At 44.9% G+C, this 25,616-nt stretch overlaps 1 protein-coding gene and 1 long non-coding RNA gene across 3 annotated transcripts; one reads left to right on the top strand and one right to left on the bottom strand.

Annotated features, from left to right (window-relative positions):
* The first annotated feature begins 968 nt into the window (after positions 1-968).
* On the top strand, positions 969-9,285 carry LOC138107727 (uncharacterized). Its single transcript, XR_011149670.1, has 3 exons — positions 969-1,086; positions 3,630-3,685; positions 8,273-9,285. It is a non-coding gene; the product is annotated as an uncharacterized lncRNA (long non-coding RNA).
* PSEN2 (presenilin 2) lies at positions 5,005-23,906 on the bottom strand. 2 transcript variants are annotated; one of them, XM_069009300.1, is made up of 11 exons: positions 23,836-23,906; positions 18,406-18,601; positions 17,447-17,676; positions 16,339-16,480; positions 15,395-15,462; positions 14,358-14,578; positions 13,430-13,528; positions 11,625-11,702; positions 9,919-10,038; positions 9,298-9,416; positions 5,005-7,499 (listed from the first exon to the last, which is right to left on the bottom strand). In XM_069009300.1, exons 2-11 carry the CDS (start codon positions 18,547-18,549, stop codon positions 7,344-7,346), a joined length of 1,377 nt encoding a protein of 458 aa, XP_068865401.1. In that variant the 5' UTR covers positions 18,550-18,601; positions 23,836-23,906; the 3' UTR covers positions 5,005-7,343. The 2 variants fall into 2 exon arrangements, with proteins under 2 accessions (XP_068865401.1, XP_068865402.1); XM_069009301.1 differs by lacking the exon at positions 23,836-23,906 and adding an exon at positions 20,649-20,878.
* Positions 23,907-25,616: the final 1,710 nt, after the last annotated feature.

Below are 25,616 nucleotides of genomic sequence, written 5' to 3'. Positions count from 1 at the left end.
CAGATCAGTTGTTTCTGCTCATTGTAAATTGCATTGGCTTGCATAGTTTGGTGTTTTGTTCTCTCACCTTGGCACCTGATTGTTTACATGTACCTCAATCGATCCTGCATGGACAAGTGGAAAGGCTCAGTTCTTTGTAGCTTCCAGCCAGGATTCACTTTACAGATGTTAACTGGCAAAGCAATTCACCCCCTGGGCAAACATGGCAAATTAATTTTAAGCTAGGCAAACAGAAACAAGTCCTTTGCCTGCATTTAGCCGCTCTGAAAAGCCTTTTGCCAAGGACAGAAGGGTTATCTCAACAGTTTGGGCAGAGTTGTTCTAAGCAGGAAGGCAGGCTGGAGCCAGAGAACATGGGGGAAACAGGGCTATTTCTGAACCCTTTACTGGAACTAAGAATTAACACTAGTCATCATAGTTCTGCTGGTTAATGGCAAAGCGTGCTGCCAAACTCAGCCATTGCCCCAGCTTTTGGCACGGCATCGCCACATCTCACAGAGCTGGAGAGCAGTGAGCCACCTTGCCCTAGCCTGGAATCATCCCCAAGACACCGTGTTTTCTTTCACTGCCCTGAAACCCAGTACTTGTTCTGGCTTCCTGGCCTCCTGCCTTGCTACTCCAACACAGCAAGGTGTGGGGCAGAGACATGGAAAGCTGCAGGGTGTTTCTGAGTGCCTGTGTGGCAAATGGACAAACTCATAACCTCCATCCACTTGCCAGACAATGATTCACAGATAGTCATGACAATTTACTTCTAGCAGTCAGTCTGCAGGGATGTTGTGGCTTCAAAAACCAAAAGCCAAAACCAGCACGGGAAAGCAGGATTGTTGCTACCTTTGGATGCTGACTGACCCTTTTCCTGCTTTGTTGTGGCTATCAATCCAATTCCAGAGGCCATTTGAGCGGGACTGCATAATCTAACCTCTGCTATCTACATCTGTGTCTGCATACCTGGACAGAGAGAGAGACCCACTGGTGGCAGAACATCCTGACTGACACGTACCAGAGTGCAACTAAGCGGGAGACACCAGCAATTAACGAGCCTCTGGAAGGAGTGACTGATTGAGAGACGCTCCAGACATCCAGGTTAAGCCCTTCATTTGACCCTGAGCAAATTATTCAACTCCTATCTGTAAAATAGGGCTAATGGCACTCTTCTGCTCTGTCATGCTCCTGATGCCTAAAGAAGTGCTTGGAAAGCCTCAGTGGAAGCACAGCAGAGTAATTTCAATGTGCTCTGTGCTAGTGTGCAGGGAAAAGGGTTTGCCTTCAGGCCCAGCAGTGCTAAGAACCAGCACTGCAGGTTCACTTTCCCATCCACTCTCGGACACTTCTGAGATTGCTAGCCTGGAGGAGCCCAGGGTGTGAGCACAGAGATGATCCTTTCCTTCAGCAGTCCCACCAGGTACAGTATCTAAGGATGCAGCCCAGACAGTGACTACGCCCTGCACCATCCACTCCATGCACTGTAGCAACTGTGGCTTCAGTTCAGCTGGTGGTCTGTTTTCCCAGCATTGGAAATGGGGCTCCTTTCCTGAAATACCGGTGTTCTCACTGTTGTGCTCTGCAGCAGCCCTCCTACTTCATGGCAGTGTTACCTACCACGGTTAGCAGAGAAGGTGCCTTAACCCTTTACATGCTAAATGCCCTCATTTCCCCATCCCGCTTAAGTCCTCATTTGGTGCATTTGCCATTTCATTCTTGCTTGCCCACCCAAATCACACAAGGACAGAAATTAGGGCAATTCTTTTCCACATTAAAGGAGAAAGTTAAACAGCTTTCATGCCTTTTGAAACTTCAACAGAACACTCAGGAAGAGTATTAGCACAATAGCTGGGGAACAAAAATAGCTCAAATCTGAACTTCCCAGAATGAGACAAAGGCTGTATTTGGTAAGGGCTTAAAGAGAGGGCATGTCTTTTCTGGCTTGATGAAGGGATGACATTCCTGTTCAGAACACTTCTGTTAATGCTACTGGCATTTTATTGCTACTAACTATCTGTTGGTACACAGGATAGGCAGCTTTTAAAATAATCCTGAATACCTACCTTCAGCTCCAGGGATCTTGCTCGTCTTACACCAGTTTTCAAGGAAGGCTCACATTCTTTCATACACAGATGCAGCTCCGTGAAGTCAGGGAAAATTTTAAATGCTTGTATTAAGCTTTGCAGAGATTGAAGATGGTATGGCATAAGTTAAAAAGGCTGGATCAGTTTTCCACACTTTCACTTTATACATTGTTCCTGGTCTGCTTAAATGCAAGTTAGCTGGTGAGTTACTCATATTTATACCAGGGTGAGCAAGGTCTCCTTCAAATCATAGAAACCAGTGATCCAGGAGAAAATAGGCCTAATGCTTTTCCTACTCCACCCCCTTCTGCAAGGCAAGTTCAGCCAGGCTTCCTGGCATTTATTTCTGCACAGATCTAATCCCGAGCTGGCCTTGAGAGCTGTCACTTACATCAGGCTGCATCTGATAGGGCTCGAACAGTTCCCAGTTTTGGAAAACTTCCATTCCAACTACTTGGCCCTGTACCTGTCTCTGGTTTCTGTATCAAGGAGTTTAGCTAGTTCCACTTCAGTGTCTCTCTTTATTTATATCTTTTTAATACTGAGTCACAAATAGTGCTGAGCACTGACACCTCCCAAATTGTGCTCTTGGGCACCTGTCAAATGTGTTGCACAAAGAAGACAACAGTTCATATTTACTTAACTCCTTCAGTGCTCAGGGCAAACATCTTGCATTTAGAGTGGCAAAAGATGGGTAATAGCAAACCTGCAGCAAAGGAATATGTAGAAAAGAAATAATAGTAACATGTGTGATGGTGTTTGATGCCCTGATCTAACTCTCTGTGGATAGATCTTCCTTATGTATCCAAGCTTAAACCCAGCATGGTCATGTGGCTTTCCAGTACCCAAGGGGAGCCCAAAAGAGGGAGAGGTACTTTGTACGAGGGCATGTAGTGATAGGAGAAGGGGGAACAGCTCCAGACTGAAAGAGGGTAAGTTTAGATTCGGTATTAGGAAAAAATTCTTTACTGTGAGGGTGCTGAGGCACCTGGCACAGGTTGCCCAGAGAAGTTGTGGATGCCTAGCCCTGGAAGTACCCAAGGGCAGGCTGGATAAAGCAACTTGGTCTAGTGGAAGGTGTCCCTACCCATAGGAGGGGGTTGGAACTAGATGATTTTAATGTCCCTTCCCACCCAAACCATTCTGATTCTATGATTTGCTCTCTTGTTTTGTTTCCCACTTGTAGAATGGGAACAGCTCACATCACTTTATCTGACTGAGGGCAGGGGGACAAAGGATAAATTCAGTGAGTGTGCTAGAGGGCATACAAATAGTGTGGCAGGACAACTTCTGGCAAAGATACCACATCTCTCCAGGCTGCTTTCTTATAAAACAACTGAGTTCAAGAAAATTAAGATATCCCCTGGTCCTCCTGAGGACACAGAGAATCATAGAATGGTTTGGGTTGGAGGGGACCTTAAAAACCATCTAGTTCCAGGCAGGGAACACCTTCCATTAGACCATGTTGCTCAAAGCCCTGTCCAACATTATCTAGCTTGTCCCTAGATTTCCCAGTGCCAAGAGCTGGAATGACAGCTGTGTACTCTTTTTTCCCCCCAGATTAGCAAGACCTACTGGGATAGGAGACTGGAAGTGAGAAGAAGAATAACAAATCAGTAAGTGTAATTATTCCTTTTCTTCTTGAAGATGCTCAGAAGAAATCTTTATTTATGTAATAAATTGAATTTAGCCAATGCCTGGAGGAGCCCCTGACTTATGCTTGGGGCTCTGAGGAGTCAAACTAGGACTGGATGCTTTATTAAAAAAAAAAAAGGGGGGGGGGGAGGGAACCCAAACAAAATGGAGTGTGTAATGTAACAACAGCACCTCACCCAGGGCTGCAGTGCTGAACATGGCACCACACTGAAAACAGCTGGTTTTAAATCAATTCTGGTACAGTGTGAGCTTGTTCTCACTGAAAGTCTCTCCCATGCTGGGCCAAAACTGCAGCTGTACTGGGGTGTGGGGTGCTTGCCTGGTTTTTTTCCTGCCACGAAAGAGACTCCAGGGCCTTCAGCCTCTCTGAAAAACAAAGGGTACACAGCAGAGTACTTCAAAATGGCTGGTACTTCTCCACACAGACCTTCTGCCCTCCCGTGGCTGCCAAGGAGCATTTCTAATGCAGAAACAGAGATCAGGGACTGAGGGAAGCAATTAAAAAAACCCGAACACCTACATATTCAATTTAAACCAAAACCCAGTTTGAGTTACAAGGCAGAGGAAAGCAAACACAGTGGGATTAACTGAAGTACCTATGAAGGCAAGAACAAAGAGCCTGAAGTCAGGTTTTATGAAAGAGACCATGGGTATCAAATGAAATCTGTGTGCTTCTGCAAGAACTACCCTGTTTCTTTCATTATGACTGTGCTACTTCTTGTGCATCCTCGCAGGGCAGAGCTCATCTCCAGTCTTTGACACACAGCAGACATTTAAACAAAACAACCCCAGACCTCCCACCAAAGGTTTCAGTGGGGGGTTGTGTTAGGCAGGCTCACCACTACATTTTTGTTCGTGGACTTAGCTTCAATCTTAGATCTTAAGGACTGATGTAGCTACATTTGAGACCAGATGCAATGAAACACTCATTTCAGACTGGAGAGGAGGGGTGAGTGTGACTGGGATCACACAGGAAAATGCCAACACATGGCACCTCCTATAGGACTTCAGATGTTGGGTGACACCAGCATCAAGAAAGGTGTCACCCATGTACCTGGCAGCTGTGCTGTTTCAGGGATGCACATCAGTGGGACAGTAGGATTTCTTCAGAGCATGCAGCAAGTGGATACCAGTGAATGAACACATTAGGCAGACAAATGCTTTGCTCACTCAAGATGCCAGGTCACTGAGTCAGTATCTCACAGAGTAACCAATTATGAGTAGAGTAAATCCTGCCCTCTCCATTTCACATCTTAGGCCACGCTGCACAACGTCAACGTCACGAACAAAACTCCACTTTATGCACAGGTGAAAATGTCCAAAGAGATGAGAAATCAGTCCCTGTAATTTTAAAATTTGCGTGTCTGGGTGTATATACACACACAAACATACATATATATTTGTAGTAAATACATATGAACTTTTACACAAATTATAACCATTCCAGTATATCCATGAGATACTCCTATCACTCACCAGGACAATACATTCTGTTGCACTGCCAGAATCTCTTGCTCAGTTACCTTTTAAATTACAACTCTTGTAAGTTCTGCAGAACTGCTCAGTGGAAGGCCAGTCTTTGGCAAGCTTGTTTTCTGCTGTGAAGGTTCCCCTCCCAGTTTCCTTCAAGTACCAGCTCTGCTTTCATAGAAATAGCTTCTAACAATATGCTACAACCCTGATAAGCCAAGCAGGATTTTTCTTTCAGTATATACAAATAATTCACATCCTCTCTACACCATGCAATGCAAAAAGTAAAATCGTGTTTGCCAGTGATTCTAGTCCCATTTGGCCCCATAACTGTTTTAGTTAAAAAGAACAAACACAAACAAGCAAACAGTAAAAGCAACTCTCACATAAACCATAAAAATCAGCAAACAAAGCTCTACTGATTTACATTTCCAAAGGAAATATCTTGTAGTAATAGTTAACTCTGTCTGCAGCTGTTAAGTCCAAACATGGCAAATGTGAGAAATTAGGATGGAAAACAAACAAAGAGCAAGAATTACACTTGTCCAGACTGAGACACACACACACACACACACACCCCCCCCTCATAAAAACCCTTACACACTTTTTAAAAATTAGTCTGATCACCTGTGTGATGTCCTTGTTAAATATCAAAGCAGATGAGCTTGAACAGGTCTATTGGAAAAAGCACTACATTCAAAATGTGAAATGTGTAATTCCAAGCCTTAGCTAAAAAGTATTTCCAGCAATTAAATTCTATGTCTCTCAAGGACATTGCATTATTCACAAAATCTCACATAATGTTACATCTACTGATGTTGATCAGCTGTCAGAGAAAACTGAGCTTGTTTGAGTAACAGACACAAGTAAAAAGAAAAAAAAAAATCACAGAACTTTGGCTACTATTGAAAAACTGACTCGAAAGAGTAGAAATAAAATTATCTTCAAAACATAAAGGTTCAGTGTTTCCTATATATATTTTTACTGACATCAAGCACTGTGATTTTCTTAATGAACTCACTTGAGGGTGTATAACTATTCCTAGAAGTAATGCAACAACAGATTAAAGTTTGCACCCCAATATTTTGATACAAACTATGACTGGATATTTCCAAAAGAGTTCCTTTAACACTAAATAGCTATTTTGAGATTTGTAATTAAAAAAATAATCTTTAAACAGTACAAAAACCTAGGTAAACCAAGTCTCAATCAGTGTAAGAGAGGACCTCTTAATAAAGGGAAGGTAAATCCTCCTTTGGAGTAGTTACAACAATGCACAGAAATGAGACCAAAAACACACACAGTAAGTTACAGGTCTGATTTACTGGAGTTCTTCAGTCATTTCTACCTTAGGGTCATTTCAGGATTGTAGTATGGACCCAGAAAAATATTTCCTAAAAAATAAAACACTGGGAGGAGAGAGCAGTATCTGTTTCCACACGCTGAGGATCTGATGTGCTGGAAGGGGCAGCCCTGCCTGCACCAGCTGCTTGCTGCAGTGGTGGATGTGCTGAGAGCCAGGAGCCTGATGTTCCAAACACCTCACCACTGACATCCTGTCTCAATCCCTCATGGCTCACTATGTCTAAGGTCAGAATAAACAGGCCTTTGGGGTAATTTCAACAGATGCTGTGTGCACAGCAGCCAACGTAGGAGGTTCAGCCTCACTTCTCTAATGCTCACACTGCTCTGTGCATGCTGCCTGCTGTGCTTTTCCAATCACTTGCACCTCGTGTTTGCACAACACTTCAAATGTGTGAAGACTTAGAAATTCTAGAGTATGGTTAAAGTTGACTGCAGTTCCAGGGCTAAAACATCTTACTTAGCTCCTGGAAGGTCACACCCCTCACCTCTCCAGCGTTCCATGCCACATACAGGTTTCTGTGCTCACAACAGCCATTGTGCACATCAAATAAAATAAAAGTAACACTCTGACATCAGCAAGGAGCCAGGCTTTTCACCAAGAGTCCTGTGAAAAATCTCAGTTCAACACGTAACTATTAGATTTTTAGTACACAGCATGTCACGGAATTAGTGTTTTCCTTACAAATATATGGCACTAAGTGTAAAAACTTTATGACCTATTCCAAACATTGTACCATACTTCACAGCAAAGCTTGAAAAAGAATCCTATAACTCCCACTTCTTCTAAATATACAGCTGGTGGGAGGCCAGGGTGTCCATGAACGGTCGCACAAGGTTGTCTGTTGAGAAGTAGAAGATCAAGCCAAAGGTGATGGAGATGGGAAGAGCAGGCAGTGCTTTCTTAAAAACAGCCAGTAGTAAAAGTGTTAGGCATAAACCCTGTCAGAGAGAAGAGAATAAAAACCACAAGGAGATAATAGTAAGACAACCAGAAATATCTGTCACCAACAAGCCAAGATATAGATAATTATCTATATGCACTGTAGCCAGCCTGAGCTACCAGCAGCATGATGTGTATTTGCCCACAGCTTCATGTTTCACACAAGTTGGCCAGGTTTTTCCTCAGCAATCTTGAGCACAGCTCTCTGCTGAGAAAGTGGTATAAACAGCAAATGCAGAGGTACAGCTGACCCTGAGAGGTTAACTGCTTTACAGATTATTTCACTGCTTATTCTGTGCCATTATGAATGAAGCACTGATCCAGCAGACAAAAGCACTTAAATCATATATTCCCAGCTTACAAGGTCCCTTAGGGTAAAAAAAGAAACAACAAAAAACCCAACCAAGCAAAAAACCAACCAAGCCATATCAAATATCCACTGCTGTTCTTTTGTCTGGATTGCTTACTACAATGGGCGAGTTCTGGTTTTATCTGGGTAGCAGGCCAAGATCTGCTTTATGGAGCATGTGAGGAAGCTGTTGTATATTCCGGATAGATAGTATGGCTAAGTGCCTTTAGATATTCCTTCTCTCTTCAGAGCCCTTTTTAATTCTTCCATGATGACAAAACTTCAAAGACACTGGGCTCCAAAAATATCCACTAGCTAAAGATCAGCAGACAGGATTAATTTTTTTTTTTTTCATCAGTGTTTGTAGACTGCAAATGTGTTTACAATCCACCTGAGCCTGTAGTTCTGTTCTTACTTTCTCAGGGACCACATCTGGCCTACACCTGCTCTTTAAATCTCATCTCCCTTTTAAGATGTGCTTACTGCTGGGAAACTGGAGGGACATTTTTGGGAACCAGAAAGCCATGTAGCAGCAAGATTATGAAACTGCAAAAGGAGACAGAACAAGTTTTAACAGCACCAAAAAAGACACAGAATGGGGCATTTGGCCTCCCAAGATGGATGAGCAAGAACATATTCCCCAGCAAAGGGACTCTGTGCTGGACTGCAGCATATGGAGCTTGGTGATCCTATGGGTTTCTCAGATCTGTGGGGTCAGCAAGCTACACTGAATGCAGCTCATTTCTAGTTTTCATGCTTTTTGGTGCACAGTCTCCACGTGAAAGTGTCACTTGCACTGTGCATGGGATCTAAGTAGGAAAATGGAGACCAAAGAAGGACACAGTAATTGATTTTCTTTCACATTCTAAAAATCCAGCTGTTGCCTTTCTGGTTAGTTTCCATGAGGATGCTGAGGTAAACAGCAAGTGCAGAATAATTATTTTCCACGCAGGTGGAAGCTTGACTGTGTGTTCATTAGACCTGGCAGGACTGACTCCTTTAGCAGTTAAGAGTATGTTAGTCATCTGCCCTTACTGATCATTTCCATGGATTTAAGTCTCCTTCCTTCTCATTTTTTCCAGTTCAAATAGTAGAGTAAGAGAGGTCTTCACCCTCTTATCTATCAGCTCCCCTCAGCATAACGGAGTTAACCTTTTCAACTACACTTGCTAATCAGTGTGGAGTTCCTAATATTGACTCTTGTGGCTGCAGCAAACACACCAGCAGTTCCCTGGGGCTGCTTCACCCCCACCATCTCCACGCTTGGTTCTGTTCTGATTAGTCTGGATCATTCTGCTGCAGTGGCTGTTTGAAGCCTGGAGACAGAGCACTCCTAAATACCTAGCATGTTACCTGGACTGATTTAGCAGTGCTCAGCTGCTGGTACTGCTGGCAGCGCTTCTGTGCTGAACAGGGTGTGACAGACCTTTTAAAAGCTGCTCACTTACTATGAGAATGGCTACAAAGCAGGCCAGTGTTGTATTCCAGTCTCCACTAGCTGTGGCAGCTGCTTTCCCAACAAGCACACTGTAAAATATGAAGTCTCCAAGGCCCAGTTTCACACCCCCTGGAAAGAAGTGGAGAAAGAAAACAAGTGTTAATTCTGAGCCTCCTGTTTTGCTTCCTCCCAAACAAATTCTTGTCCCCTGGGGAGCAGGTAAAGGTTCCTAGTCCTGGCTACCAACCTGGACCCACACATTCCCAAGGAGACTGAGACTTCCAGCCCCTCCTCCCACTAATTGTTTTTGTTCTCCCTCATTCTCTGAGGTGCTTCCTTGGGCCACAGCTGAGGAAGCACAGGGACAGAGAGGGACAGGAGTCAAGGGGAAGAAGGAACTGTTTAAATTGTACACGTAGCCAACAGATGTCACTGGAACCACAATCCCAGAACAGATTCTGCAGCAGCAAGAGGTAATACACAGACAAGACTCAAGATCTTTGTTGCTCAGTGAGCACAACTCTTCAAATTAACTGTGATTAGACCAAACCAGGTAACAGAGTGTTAACCACAAAGAGTAAAAATGTCAGGCTCTGACTGCACTGCAAACAAGGTATAAAGCTTCCCTTACTTTCCTCCTCCTCGAGCTCCTCTAAAGAAGTGACCGGGCGGGTTGGCACAGGACTCCTCGTCTCTGACATCTGGGACTCTGCATGTGAAGGGCTCCTGAGGTGTTCCCTCCCATCCTCAGCTTGGTTCCACAAGTGTGGATTACAAGGCCAAGAGTGGATTACAAAAAAAAAAAGAAACACAAGAGACAGCTATGTTTATAACACGTTTTAGTGCATGAAATCCACACTCCTGTGAAGCTGCCCTGCAATGGGTAAACCCTTTATCTCTTGGAGGTGTGACCATCAGGACCAGTTGAAGCAGAGACATTTAGTGGCTTTGAGGAAACATGTTATTGCTTGGAACAGGAAGGGTGCAAGTTCCCAGCTTCTCTGGCAGCCACCCAGGAGCTCAATGGCTTTAACAAGTGAGCACGTTCACAGACCTAGCACTGCTCTGCACAGGCCAGAATGACAAGTAAAACCCACTAAAGTTAATGTGCATTCCCACAGTGTTATACCTTTGGGGTGGAGGTGCTCAGGTATTCCCTAACTAGTCATATGACAAAAATGGATGACTAAGAGGACTGCCATTTATGAGAGAAGTCCTGAGTCACACTGACATTGGAGCTGACTGTTCACATGTAGAAAGCAGACACATTTCATTGTTCACAAATGTAACCTTTTTTTCCCCCTGTTAAAACACATCTGACGGAGCCTTTGGCAGTACTTTTGCAAGCAGCCAGTCTGTGATACATGCCTCTATCTGACAGCTCCTATTTTTCAGAAGCTCTTACAAACTCTTCAGTCCCTGTCAGTCTGACAGGTTGCTGCTGCTGCAGGTGCAAGCAGACTGTGATCTGGGACACACAGAGCTTCCACAGAACGTTCTATATCCCTCAGCATGTAGTCTGTGCCTGCTCTGTGCCCTGTTTCACAGCAGGATTGTGTCCCTGCCATTCCTTGGTATGTCAGCTGCTTCATCCTGAAATAAGCAGCATGTTCAGTTATCAAACCTTTGCACACATTATTGCTTTAACATTCAAAGGTACTGTCATCTCTGAAGTGCAACAGGACTAGATGGGAAGTCCTCCCAAAACCACAAGTAAGATTTTATTCACTCACCTTAAAACTCCAGTTTAATTTGCATCTCGAGATAAAAGCAAAGGCACCCAAATTACCACAGAACCAGCTACAATGTAAACTTGGATCACAACAGCTGCTGGTGGGTAACTGTCTTAACACAGGACTGTACCCAAGGGTAAAGAGCCATATTGCACTTACAGAGAGGTAAAAGTACCCTTGCTCCATGGCACTGATCTGAATGCAACACACTGAAGTTCACCAGCTCATCACTATCATATTTAGGAGCCAATTTTGTAATTTACCACCCCCAGTGAGGAAAATTATAACCCCCCCATCCCACTTTCATCTTTGACTTCAGTACACCGAAGGTGTGAGTTGAACATCAATTTCTGTTTGATTTGTTGTTTCGTTGGGTTTTTTTAAATAAAAGTGACCTGAATAGTGGAGCTTCCTACACTGTCTGGTCATCTTAGCTGCCAGTCCTAACAGCAGGTTTCTGAACAACACTGAGTTCTGCAAGTAACAACACTGAAAAAAAATGCATCCATCAGGATTCGGGGGCTTATGTTTACTTTCAGTCTCAAACATATTCATTATTTCTGTAGGACAGTGCTCTGTATGGAAGAGGGACATGCAAACAAACCTGCATCCCATGTCTGCTGACTTGTTCCTCTTGCTGCTGTGTCTGGCTTTGCCATTCCAACTGTCCACATCATAGCAGCTGGAAGAAAGAAAGTAATTGGCTGCATAAAACATTGGCCACTATAGCTCAGAGGAAATAAGTATTTAGCTGTCCCTAAAAATACAAACCCTTGGCCCTGCAAATGCTTTTAAAACACTCGGTTTCCCTAGGCACTGAGACAGCAAGGTGGGAGAAAGCCAAGGCAATGCATCCATTCAGTCTTTAAGAAAGTCCCAGAGCACAAGTAGCTAAGAGTCAGTAAAATCTTCTCTGTGGATTAAAGAAAGCAAAATTCCAGAACTAGGGTCCTCATCTCCTTTGTTTTCTTCCTGATTTCTTGCTCTTTTCTTCAAAGAAAACAACTTCCCAGGGAATGATGGTAATTTAAAAGGTAACCAGAGGTTAACTAACACAGCTTACTTGTGTTCTGCTAAAGGTACAGCACATAAGCAAGGCATTACAGGAGTTGTCAGAGTGAAAGTTTTCTGTCTGCCTGTTTTGGTTCCATCCTGTCAAAATATTGCCTATTTCTGTTTTGGTTCCAATAGCAACTAATGTTTAGGGGTTTATTCTTGGGATGGATGCCTGATTTAAAAAGGAATACACACCATTCCGAAATCAGCAGAAGGGAACTCAAATCAGCTTTTTATTTAAGTGTGCATCAGTCTCCCTGTTTTTATAGAAGCTAAGATAAACAAAATAAGCCAAGGCAAACATAGTGCCTGCTTTTCCACAATGAGCTCAGCCAAGGTGATGTTTTTGCATCTAGAGGGAGCCACAGAACATGGTCTTGCAATGGAGACACTGACGTTCTGCACAACAACTTTTTGTTTGGTATTTATCATTTGCTGAACTGCATTCTCCTTTAGGAAAACTCTTTTTGTTAACTAAAGTATGTGAGAGATTTCATCTAGATTGTCTCAGGTCAGTGTGACAGAATCTCCTGTAAAAGGGAGGGCAGCTGAGGTGAACTGAGACTCTGCTTGGAACACATAAAAGCATTTATGTAACATTAAATGCTTGAAGAAAAGAAAAACAGTCAAGGTTGTAGGCATCCTCAACTTAGCACCACACATTTGGAAATAACCCTTCATCTTAAAGGTGATGTAATGAAAAAGTGACTGAGGTCCATGAAGCACTTGAGTCCAGGTCATATGAGTGTTGAGTCTCCTGCCTGTGGACACCTTTGGATAAGGGCACCAGGCACCGTGGTAGTTAAACAGCCCAAGAAAGCCAGGAAAGAGATGACTGATTCTGTTTGGAATGGAGCCCCTTGATAAGTGAGGAGCCAAACATGAACAATAAAGCAAATAAATTCTAAGCACTGCCATCTGTACAGTACAGAGGGCAAGAGGGGGCTGCAGGAAGGATGGAGCTTCATCACATGTTTAAAGTGTGTAAAGCATACCCATGAGGAATAAATGTATTGAGGGAGCATCACCTAATCACAGAACTTGGCAAACACTGCTGCCCACCTCACACAGGTTTTTGTCTGCAGGAAGAAAGAGGCGTATTCTGCACTATATTCATGGAAGGGTAAATGTGCTTCTGAACATGCAGCTTCACAGGATAAATGTGGGCTCCCTTTGGCTAATTAGAGTTAGCAACATTGTAACTGATACACAAGGCCTTCTATAAATGGTCTGTTCCAGAACATAAAGTGCACCATTCTTAAGGCAAGAAAGAGCTAAGATAGTGCTCTTTGCTTTGACACAGAAATAGTTTAATAATCTGGCTAAAAACATTAACATTGTAATCTTACTCACAGGAATATATTAATGCAGGGAAAATGGGCTCATTTCTCTCCTGTGCAGTTTCTACCAGCATCCTCAGTGGCCCCTTGGGACAGAGAACAGCCATCAGATCTGCAGAAAGAAAAGGACCAATCTCATCTTGAACTGTCATGCATGTTTTACAGTCTTTATCTTTAAGAAGACATTCTCCCCTCAAATTTACATCTAGCCATATAAACCAGATGATTTCCTGAATGGCACTTTCTACCACTTTGCATAACTCTTGCTGTTCTAGTCCCTGAAAGTGCTGTTCACTTAAAATACCATCTCCAAGCCTTAATGTAATAAAAAGAGTTTTCACTGTGCTAATCCTATAAAAAGCCCCTTGAGAATACCACATGAGTTCTTTGAAAGCAGACAGCAGCATTTCACTGATATGTTAAATTTAATTAGAGGAGGAGTGGGGGTGCTTTGTTCACATTCCACAATCCATCACTGCATACACTGGCTCCGTGTTTCTCAAGAATGAAGGAAGGCCTTTGGTCCAGTACCTCTTTGCCTACCCTCTCTCCTCCATCAGATCTCTTCCCTCTTGTTCTGCAGGTTCTCTTGAAACTTTGTAACTCATACCAAAATCCATGATCTCTTGATAACAATAAACAAAACCTGCAAGACTGTCAGACCTGCTACTGATAAAAATCCAACCACCCCTACCACTCAGTTGGGTGAGGTTCAGTCCTTCCCTGACTTGGTGATCCACTCTGAAAGACCCACACTACCTACACAATCAAGTTAGCAAGAGACATGGCAGGGAATCAACTTAATTGCCCATCTGAGTCTTTCTAAAGCTCTTAGCACCATTAAGTTGGGTTTGGTTTTTTTTAAGAACATACAAAGTCCTGAGATTGCCTCCAGTAACCTCTCCAGGAACCACACCTTGAGAGTCACAACCCAGACTTACCATAGATGGAGATTGCACCTAGAATCACCCATGCTGACCACTCAGGTAGATATTTAATGAACACCAATGCCATTAGAGCACTGATCATAATGAGATAAGCTTGCTGGAGCTGCAAGGGACCTTTCCAGTGGATGCAAATCATTCCAACAGCTCCAAAATTCCAGATGACTATGAACAGAGTGGGGTAATCCATGGCCACGTTGTACGTCTTCAATACTTCACTGGAATACAACAAGAAAATTTAGCTATAAAAAGCAGTAAAAGCAAGTGACATGTGCAGCATCCCACTGGCTGTACTTAAACAAACAAGCCCCCAACTACACCAGGAGGAAGCAGAATAGAACAACTCTCATCATGAAAGGGGAACCTGTCCTTTGGCCAATTGCTGCTCCAAGCTCTCTGTTCCTCCTGCCTGAGATGGATGCTGTGTGTGTGGATGCAGACCAGCACAACACTGCTTTAGTCCTCGGTTCAACAGCGATTCCAAGGGTTTGCACCAGCAGGATTTCAAATCTTAACTGAGCATAGGCCTGTGGCTACATGACTGTCTAGAGCAAAGAAGTCCTGTCAGTGTCATCCGACCAGGTGCAATATGCTCACAGTTAAAAATGAAAAAGTCTTAACAAATGTCACCCACAAGTTGAACGTTTCCTTTCACCTGAGCTGGGAGCTGAGGGAGTGAGCTTGAAACAATGTTGTGTAAGAAAAAAGAAAGACAAATCAGAGAAGCAACTCAGCACATAACGTTCCTTTCCACATGCTTCTCAATGTATAATCTAGGGCCTCTGTACCAGAAGGTTCAGCCTGTTCATTTCATGCTCACGGTATCACTTCCCAGCAATTTTTGTAAAATCAAGCATTGACTATTAAAGACCTTCTTTTCCACTTTTTAAAAAAGAAAGCTGTCTTCTTCTAACAGCACTTCAATGTCCATTTGGAGAAGGGGAGACATTCCTTTTCTTGTTCAAAGTGGGAATTCTCAGCAAAGAGGTGAAGGAGCCCTGAACTGCCAGGTTACCTGCACCATTCCCACTTACCCGAGGTATATGTAGGTAAAGAGGAAGAGCAGCATCAAAGAGGACAGGATCAGCCAGCCATGGATGAACTATCAAGGGCAAGAAGAGACAGTGATTGTAGGGGCTGTTACCCCTGCACAGGTCACAGAACTGCAGCCTGACAGTCTCCTTCTGCACTCCTCCTCCAGTGTCCATAGACCCTGCCTTCCCTATGGTCAGTGAGGAAGGAGGGCCAGCCAGTTCCTCCCAGTTCTCCCAGTTTCATTTTATATTCTGTCTCTTAGGGTTTTAGTTGGTTTGGGTTTCAGTTGGTTTGGGTTTTTTTCAGTGTCTGTCCCAAGCATTTTCATGGGTATCCACACTGGCTGCTAGCTCACACAGGTGAGCACATTCTTTCTGTTTGCTAGGAAGGAGGAGGGGTTTGCCCAAGGCTGTAAAACAAAATCCAACTTTGGGACAAGCTTAAAAAGCAGGAATGGCCAGAGCTCAAATGCTGGGCTGGTACCACATGTAAGAACTCCCTGGGCACCACAGAACCTGAATGTGCCTTTCCCTCCAAGCCTTGTGCTCTTCCACCAGAGCTTCCACAGGCAGGAATAATACCAGTTTCCACAAGGCTTGTCTGAAATGTCCTAATAGAAGGCATTCACAGTAAATGGTACAACTTAGTCCGTAAGTACAAATGGCAAAGCATTTGGATCAGATGCAGAAAACTCAGACCTGACTAACACAAAGTAGCAGACCTTGCTTTTAAGGGCATGCCATTAGCAACAAAATAATAGCAAAGCCTATTCAGAGCCACAGCTCCACCACCACTGACAAAGGCTTCTGCACAGTCATTCCTGCTGTGCCCAAGATGAGGACGAGGCAGGGCAGTGCCTGTTGTTTCTCACTGGCATGCAAGGCCCTTTGGATCCCAGGCTCACAGCACAGAGGTGGAAAAGGCTCTGGCATGAATGCTTTACCTTGTAGCAGCGATATTTATAGAGCAGCACTAGGAACACGGTCATGACAATGATGACACTGATCATTATGATGGTGTTCAACACCGAGTTCAAGAGACGCTGGCCCACAGATGGGGTATCCTCACTGAAAGGGGTGTAAATCCTGCAGGATAAAGCAAAAGTATGAAGTATATGTATTCTCTTCTAACCACCTGTCCCAGATAAAACCAGACCTCTGTGTGTGTGGGAAAGAAAGGGAGGTAGGACTGCCAAGGACAGCAAACATGAGATGTAGCCTCTGAAGGGGCTGGGCTCAAGTTAATTATCAACTAAAGATTAGTGGTCGCTTTCAAAAGCACATTCCTACATAGCAGCTGTGGCTGGCAGAGCTCTAAGCAAAAAGACCTAGAGTATAAATGCTTTAATTTAGTAAGTGCTCTGCAGGCCATGAATTTTTATTGCATGCTCTGGAACCTCTCCATGGTAATTATAAGGATACTTCCCAGGTGCTGTTCTGAAATGAGGGACACCCTTTCTTTCCACACTTGGTAGGAGAGTCTTGGACTCTTTTATCCCTTCTCACCACCCTACACTCCTCCCCCCATTTTGATTTGTTTGATTCAGTTCAAGGGACCACAGTCCCCCTTTCTCCACCCCATGTATGAAGCACAGTCAGAGCCCCAGGAGCCAGGCACTGTCAGCAAGAGCTGGATGGAATTATGTATCCACACCATGAGTGTTTAGGAACCAGAAATATCACCAGGAAATGAGACACTCATCCAAATGAACATGCTATTCCCTGATTGCTGCCAGCTAGTGAGTGAACAGCCTAGGAGTTCAGCCTGGGCCTTTTACGTTGCAGAATGAAGCAGCTTCATTATTATGCTGCTCACAGGCCTCACTCAGGGCACCCTAAATGACAGTGCTAACGAATCAGTAAAATGCAGGTATGGGAAAAACTTGCACAGGTGAATGTAGCGTACTTTAGTAAGCTCTCTGTATGTTTCTACAGCCACCTTTACCTGTGTAAAGCTTCTCCCAGCCTGCCAAGGAAGCACTCTGCATGCACAGAGCGTGTGTGTGGAGCAGGGGGTCCCACATACTCAGGCTGTTTGCAGACCCCACTTACAGCTGCCCGTTTTTCTCCGTATAGAAGCGCACTGACTTTATGGTGGCGACGACAACAATCATACAAAGGGTGACAGGCACAAAGAGCATGATTACATGCTTTGCTCCATATTTCAGAGTCAGTTCCTCCTCTTCATTTTCTAGGGCGCTTTCTCTCACTGGAACACCCGAGCCAGACATTTCTCCACCAGCGATATTGTTCGGGCCACGGCTGCTGCCTGCTCGCCTCTTCTGAAAAGAAATATTAGCAAATATGTTAAGATGCTTCTTTTCTTTGTGTTCAGAGCTTGATTCCATCATATCTCACAGGGCTGCTGTAGGCCACCACAGCATAGCAGCTGAGTCCTAATAGACAGGTACCAACTGAACAATACAATTAGAAATTCCATTGCAAACAGGTTGCAACAGAGTTTTTAAACCAATACCATGAGTATCTAAGGGCCTCTTCAAATGCAAATATATAGATGGACATATGAACATAAAGGACAAGTTGCCCAGAACTAGATAGAAAAAATGTAATCTGAAGTGACATAAGCTTGACATGTTCCTCCTCTCCCAACAATGCTGTGCTTGCTTTATCCTGCTGCTTCACTGGCAGCTGGACTAGATTCTATTCTAACATTAGCTGCATCTGACCAGAGCAGACAAAGGGTATCTGGCAAAACAAGAAGGCTAAAAAGGATATCCTGCAACAGTCTTATGTGCATCGGGTCCTGATTAAAAGCCTGTATCTTTACCAAAAGGAAGGAAAAGGGAGGAGTATATATGGAGATAAAAATGGGGAAAAAGTCAGAGTGGAGGAAATGGCAACAGGCAGTGCTGCTGCTGGCTGAGAGTGACACCAGGGAAACAACACTGACCAAAGCCAATCCTAGAAGCCAGTCTGGTAGGAGGGATTGAGGCGTAGCAGGACTACTTCTGTCACCACACCCCATGTCCCCATGAGGGACACACACCTACCCTATGTGCCTGTGCTTCCCCTGCTTCTGAGGCTTGCAGGCCATCCTGGTAGGAGGGTACTGGAGGGCTCTCTGCAGACATCAGGGATGTTCTCTCATTGCAGGGCTCCTCCTCGCTGTCCGAATTGTTCATGAACGTGATCATCGCCGCTTTCCGAGGGAGCACTCAGGAGGGCAGAGCCAAGCACTACTCAAGGCTGTGGGGACAAGCAGAGCAGAGGGGAAGAAAACAGTGAACACCACACTGCAAAAAACTGCAAGTCTGAAGAGGATTCAGCAGGGAAGCTCCAGCATGCCATGCAGCTCCATCTTCTCCCAACCGCAGATTTATCCTGCCCCCACCCAGGCATGACAATCCATTCTGTTAAAGTCGCTGGGACTGCTGCCGGCAGGGAGATCAGCAAAATGCAGCACTGAAGAAACTTTGTATTTGCCACAGCTTTCACACTTGCTGCCTCTATTTCCCCTCTCCCATCAGTACACCTTATCTTCCACAAAGGAGGTTTCTCAGCACGCAGTGTTCGTTTGGCAGGGGCCAAACACAGCTTCACCTCATACACGGGCTGCCTGTCAGGAAGCTCAGAGAGCTCAGCTCTTACACAACGCTCCCTCGAGCATCAGCAAGGAGCAGAAGTTTCTTAGTAACCTGAAGCCTCAGCTTTACATAAGCCACTAATCAGGAGCTACATGCCATCTTATGACTGTTTATTAACCAGATGAATTTTATTAGCAGTGCTTCTCTTTGCCCATGGACAAAGAGAGGTTTGCATAGCAAGGGAAAGACCTGTCTCCTAAGGAGGGCCACTTGTGGGTTTTCCCTTATCACAGAATCACAGAATTATTATGAACAATTATGCTGTCTTGTGATTAAAAGCAAAACTACTTGGAAGGGCAAAACCATGGAAAATAAATGTGGGGGCTAGAAATGCTTGGCCTCTTTTCACCTATTGCTATGCAGAAAAGCAGACAAAGCAGTGACACAGTGCAGGAAGGAAAGGAACAGCTCTTCTTTCTAGACACCAGAGGGAGAAGGTACACTGCCCTGAACACTGCAGAACAGCCTTAAAATCGGGATTTCAGGAAGTTTTAAATGCAGCTGATAGGAAAATTCCTTCAAGCATTTATTACGTCAGCTTAACAAAGCAAGTAATTAATCACTTTCTGATACTCAGCCACTCGTCCACAAGTGAAACTATACCTCTAATGCATTGTAAGCAGTTATATCTACCAGAACACCTCTCCTCTACAGAACCTTACCCAAGCTCCTGTGTCTCAGGAAATAGAAGAGGAAGCTGAAGAAGCCACGTGATTTGGACACAGTCACTTAAATCTGAATCATACATTCACAGCCCAACCAGCACACCCTACTGTCTTGAGACGTCAGAATGGCTACTTTGAAGATATGTGAGATATTCTTGCTCCTCACTGAAGAAACTGAAATTCACTTTGGAGGAAGGAAAAGAGGGAGGAGTGGGAGATCCCCCTTTCTTTCACAGCCTCCTCAACATATCTGCATCTTCAAGAAATTTTAGAACATCAACTCAATCTACCAAAGTGAAACATTTTTTCAGACATCTGCACCTCCCCTGGCTTCTCATGCTTTTTCATATCATTTTGTTCCTCATTTGGTGATAAAAGTGGTAGTTATAGGAAACAAAACAGGGCTAACCCTCACACCAGGCCTGTCAGCTTCATAGTAATCCTGTGTTCTTACCAAGTGAGCTGCTTAACACTTGTGTGCTTATTTCTTAGAGAGACCAAAATCTCCTCTCTGGATGCTTAACACACTCCTTTGACTGAGCACATGATAGCTCACAATTTACAGGTGGGTTACTAGACTCTCCTCCAGTTACAGGATTTAGGTCTTAAAAGAGGTCAGGTATATAAAGTCATTCAATCATGACATACTTCTGGATGAAGACCAGGATAAGTTATGCATGCCACAGGATCTGTGGCCTATGGAATTTAAATAACTCAAAACCTTCTGCCCATGTCAGAGACCAGGGAGGAGATAAATAAAGATTTACTCACTGATAGTTTGGGACGGATATTTAGGTTTTAACAACCCAATGAAAATACTGAAGAACTTTTTCTCACATTATTTAAGAAATCATTTTTGCTACATAAAGAGAGCAATTCTGCAGAGGATTTAAAAGGGGCAGCCAATTACCCTACTTTCAACACCCTACTTATGCCCACTGGAGGGGTTAAACCAATAGCAAAACCACAGTGCCAATTACTAACCTTCACAGTTGCATGGGAAGAAATAAATTCATGTTGAAATACAGCCAATTTTAAGGACATTTCCTCCTATGCTCCCCCAGCAAGTATATGGACATGCAAAGGTGCCATGATATTTCTGGTCAGCAAGCAGATTCAGACCTGAATACGGCTTCACTGTCCCTTGTTTACACAGTGAGGGTTGATACAAACACACCCCAGTAAATCCAAGACTTTACAGGAGCAGACACCGAAGTCACAGCTGCCTTAGATTGATCTAAACTGTCCTTCCAAAGGGGTTGTCCCACCACCCTCCAACACCAGGTGCTCATCAGCTGGGTAGTGCTTTTGAAAAGACAGTGAGGCACCTGTTTCCCTTTGCTGTCACAGAGCCAGGTCCCAGTAGGGCTGGCCCTGAGAGAGGCTCTGGGAGCAGCCCCAGTGGCAGCGCTCACACCAGGAATACAGAGCACTGTGCATCCCCCTTCCAGTAGGATTGAGCCTTAAGGTGACAAGCCCTCTGCTCACTCCCAGACAAGCAGCCCACCCTCACCTCAGGTCTGCAAAACCCTTGGCAGCATGGCTTTGTGACTCTTATCTAAGCAGGGGCCTTGGACATACGGTTTACAGAGGCAGGAACACTGGCTCTCCCCCTCTGCCCCACCATGGACTCATCAGGGATTTTGTCTAATGCCACTATTTATTCATCAGAGGTGCACTTTGAATGGGCACCAAAGCTGTGCTGGCTGCCAGAGAGAGCTGTGGTTTGAGCAGTCTGTCCTCCAGGGGAGGAAGGACCAGCCTGGTCACTGTCACACACATGCCCAGCACAACAGCACCCTTTGGGCTGAGCAGAGGGAAGGAACAGAAAGCCTGGGACTTGCTTGTCAAACACAAAGGGAGCCACAGAGCACCAGGTGGCTAAGACATGGGTGTTACAAAGCCACACTGTTTTCTGGTCTCATTTAACTACTTAAACTGAGGAAAAACACCTTGTGGAGGTGATTTCTGCCTGCCAAAAGGATGCTGCATACACCATAATGGAAAGCAAGGGAGCCTTCTTTCCTACTCATGCACATGACAGCAAATACATCTGTGCATATTGACTGTTTTTCCAGGCTGAGATGAAAAAGTGGGGAAGGACAGCTCAGGAATGGAAAACATGGAGCACTGAGACAAATGTAAGCTGTATCTGTATTCACAGAAAGCTTTAGAGCCTGGTCTACCAAATACATTGAATGAAGTCCCAGTCCATCATCAAACTGAAGCACTAAGTTATATCAGGCAACATTCTCCTCTCTGCTTCTCAAACCATCAGGTCCCATTCAAAAAATCATACAATGCTTCAAAGCAAAATGACCCAACTCTCAAAACTGTATGGCAAAAGTGAAAGAGGACAAAAACTAGGTCAGTAGTAAGTGCTTCTTAGAGGAGTTGAGGTGGGAATACAATTACTCCTGCTTTACAGCAGTCTTGTAAATCCTGAAGGGAAGCAGGAGTCACTGATTCTCTTTCCAGATGTCCTTCATGCAAGAAACCTCTTTCCTCAGCTGTGATAAACCAGCTTATGGATTTTGATTAAACTGGGCCAGTTCACTAACATTAAGATCTAGCCTCAGTTTGCCTTTTATTTTCATACTGCAAACAATCGAAATCCTTTGCTTTGCATTTCATCCATCACAAATAATACCACTACAATTCACAGAACAGCTGCTATAGCCTGGCAGAATACTTAATTATTCACTTGAGAGTTAAAATTCCTCCTTATACATATTGTTCTCTTTGATGGCAATTAGATGAAGAGCATTGTATTCTCTTTGCTATGTTTAGATCAAGAGAAAGCTTTGGGATGATACTGACAGCCTGATGTTCTCCTAAGTTTTGGCTGTAGCAACCACTGCTGTCGGTAAATATGAAGAGAAGGAAACAAACTTATAAGAAATCCTAAGTGATGGGGCCAAAATTAGGAGGAAGGATTTCTAGGTTCTTGCCAATAAATAAAGTCAGAATGGCCACGCTGCTAAAATACCAGGGGACTTGGAACACCATCTGTGTGCAAATACCACTCACTTTCAGCCCCAGAACACAAAAATAACAAAACACAATATTCTATGGGAAATTGTACAGATCTGTAGCTTTCTTTCTCCATTCTGGCTGAACTAGCACTGCTTTCTCTTGTCCCGCAAGAAAGGCGCAACACATAGCCCCAAAGGGCGATTCTGCTGGCAGAGCTGAAATCAGACCCTCCCCGAGAGGGTCAGAAGGATTATTTTGCCAGCACTGAGCCCAAATACTCTATCAGCCAACTGCTTGTCACTGCATAAAGGCACCACAGCCCTGCAGAACTACTCAACACAAGTAAAACCTCAAAGCCCGGGTCACACTTCACATGCGGGAGCAGCAACTCGCATTGGTCCCAGTACTGCTGAGGACATCGGAGCCAGCAGGGGCTGGAGGTGACACTTCGGGGACATCCAAGGACGCCCGTGTTGGGGCTGAGTTCCTGTGTCCTTCCCGAGTGGCTGCTTTCCCTTGGGCCCCCAAGGGGACACAAGCACACAGCGGGGCTGGGACTGCTTCCCTGTTCATCCAAGTGCATGGCCAGCCTGGCCGGAGACACAGACAACAAACACCTACTTTAAAAAAAAGGGGAAAAACCCCCACGACAAGCCCCACCCCGCCAGGCAGAGATTTTGCAGGAGGCCAGAGGAGACCTTGCTCCCATGCAGATGTTCCTGCTCCCCAGCTGCCCTTCTGAACGCTTAAAAATCTGGCTGCCTCTGAAGGTTATGCCGGAGGCGCTTCCAAAGGAAAGCCGGGATGGCAGGCAGCAACACCGCCACCGCCCAGGAGAAATAGGTGTACAGATATTTTTACACACGTACATACACAAACACACATGGAAGTATGTATTTTTATATATATAACATGCACCTATATAACAACATACATATGTACGGAGATACACACACGGAGATACAGGCAGCTCCGGGAGCGCGGCGATCCCGAGACCCCGCGCGAACGCCGGCGGCTGGCCAGGCCAGGCCCGGCCCGTCCCGCCCCATCTACAGCCCGCAGAATCCCGCCGGCAGAAGATCCCGATCCCAATCCCGATCCCGATCCCGATCCCGCATCCGCATCCCCATCCCCATCCCCATCCCTATCCCGGTCCCGGTCCCGGCCCCGGTCCCCGGCCGGCCCCGCTGTTTACCTGCTGCCGGCACGGCACGCGCCCCCCGCCGCTCCCATTGGCTCCCGCCCCAGCGCCGGCCGGGAGGGACGGCCGCTCCCGCCCATTCGCCGCTGCAGCTGTCGCTCAGAGAGTGACCCCGCCTACGGGCCACTCTCCTCCAATAGAAGAGAAGAATGGGAAGAGGCTCAGCCAATAGGAAGGCGTCTGTCCCCGCCCTCCCGCTGCCCGGTGGCGGTCTGTGAGGCGGCGGCGCCGCCATAGTGGGGCGGTGCGGACGGAGCGCGCGTGTCGGTCACGCGAAGTCCTAGAATGGCTAGAGTTGGAAGGGGCTTTAAAGGTTATCCAGTTCCAACCCCCTGCAAGGGCAGGGACCTCTTCTACTAGACCAGATTGCTCAAAGCCCCGTCCAGCCTGCCCTTGAACACTTCCAGGGATGGGGCATCCGCAGCTTCTTTGGACAACCTGTGCCAATGCCTCACCACCCTCACAGTGAAAAACTTGCTCCTTATATCTTTTATCTAATATCTAATCGAAACCTGAATCCATTTCCCCTTGTCCTGTCACTAAATGCTCTTGTAAAAAGTCCATTTCTGTCCTTCTGGTAGACTCCTTTCAGGTACTGGAAGGCTTAAATGCTTATCAACTTAGTCCTTCAGTAGATTAAAAGATATGCAAGCATGCAGATCCTGATGAGAATAAAAGGGATAATAATAAGAGAGAAGTGTGTGGGAGTAAATAAAAAACCCCAGAGGAAATGGCTAAAGAATAGTTCTGCTGGAATTGTGTCTGACCCCTGCTCAGTTTATAGATCAGAGGGGTGAATAAGGAAAATCACAATTTCATCCTATTTGCAATGGTTGTGGGGAGTTTTTATTTTCAGAGTGTAATTGGTTTTGTTCAAAATTTAAAAAAAAAAACCCAAAAACCGTGATAGTAAGCAAGGTAATCCTGTAGATAGATGAAATTGCTCTTCAGTCAGCACACAAACCTCTCCTGCCTCTGTTCCCATTGCTTTATCAAGCAGCAGTCAAGTGAAATGATGATTCTGGCAGCTCTGTAGGACTTGCTCATCATCTGTGAGGGCAGAGACATGAACTGGAGTCATGGCAATTTACTGCTGTTGTCATTTCAAGAAGAACCTCAGGCACAGACACAGGGAGTACTTACAGCAGACATTCACACTCCTCTTTGCTCCATGCCACCTGTGATGATCTTGTATACAAAGGGAATGAAGGGTGAGATGGTAATGAAGGAGACACAAGGTACAATACGTGAACTGCCACACTATAAATCATTGGACAAAATGGAATCTCTTGCAGATTCCAAATCTTAAGTTGGCCATCACATTCTTTTCCCCAAATTTCCTACACAACATCAGTGACAAGTGATAACACGTTCCTTGTACCCGTAATCCTTATTTTGAGCCACTCTGCACCCAGAACTAAGTTATGTGGAAAGTTCTTCAGAGCCCCGGAGAGCTGCCTATCCCAGCATGGCCAGCTGGCCTTTGCCAAGGGAAAGTAAGTCTGGAAAAATTGATGAACTCTGTGCTTGGCTGTGTTCTTCACTAGCCAAGAGCTCTTTACTATCAGAGCTCTTTCTAACAGGTTTCTCTCAAAGGCTGTGTCTACCTTTGGCCTTTGTGCTGAGCTGTTGAGTTCCTTTCCACTGGACACTCCACTTGATCCAGGTGGAGATTTTTTTAATGGGAATTTTTCTGATGAATTGAATCCTTCACACATTTTATGCCGAGCTGCTTTTTAAAGTTTAACATTAGGAGAAGGAACCATTTTGGGTGC

This window comes from Aphelocoma coerulescens, chromosome 3 (assembly GCF_041296385.1).
Source record: "Aphelocoma coerulescens isolate FSJ_1873_10779 chromosome 3, UR_Acoe_1.0, whole genome shotgun sequence".
Classification (NCBI taxonomy): domain Eukaryota; kingdom Metazoa; phylum Chordata; class Aves; order Passeriformes; family Corvidae; genus Aphelocoma; species Aphelocoma coerulescens.
The sequence above is the reverse complement of the archived record's forward strand: the minus strand, read 5'-3'. Positions and strand labels throughout refer to the sequence as shown.

Bases quoted from the DNA above. Each gene is read 5' to 3' on its own strand.
- PSEN2 (XM_069009300.1), bottom strand. From the start codon at position 18,549: ATGATCACGTTCATGAACAATTCGGACAGCGAGGAGGAGCCCTGCAAT. The intron at 15,463-16,338 runs GTAAAGCATTCA...TGCCCTTGATAG, and splicing joins ATAAATATCGCTGCTACAAG to TTCATCCATGGCTGGCTGAT. The intron at 14,579-15,394 runs GTAAGTGGGAAT...GTTGTATTCCAG, and splicing joins TTTACCTACATATACCTCGG to TGAAGTATTGAAGACGTACA.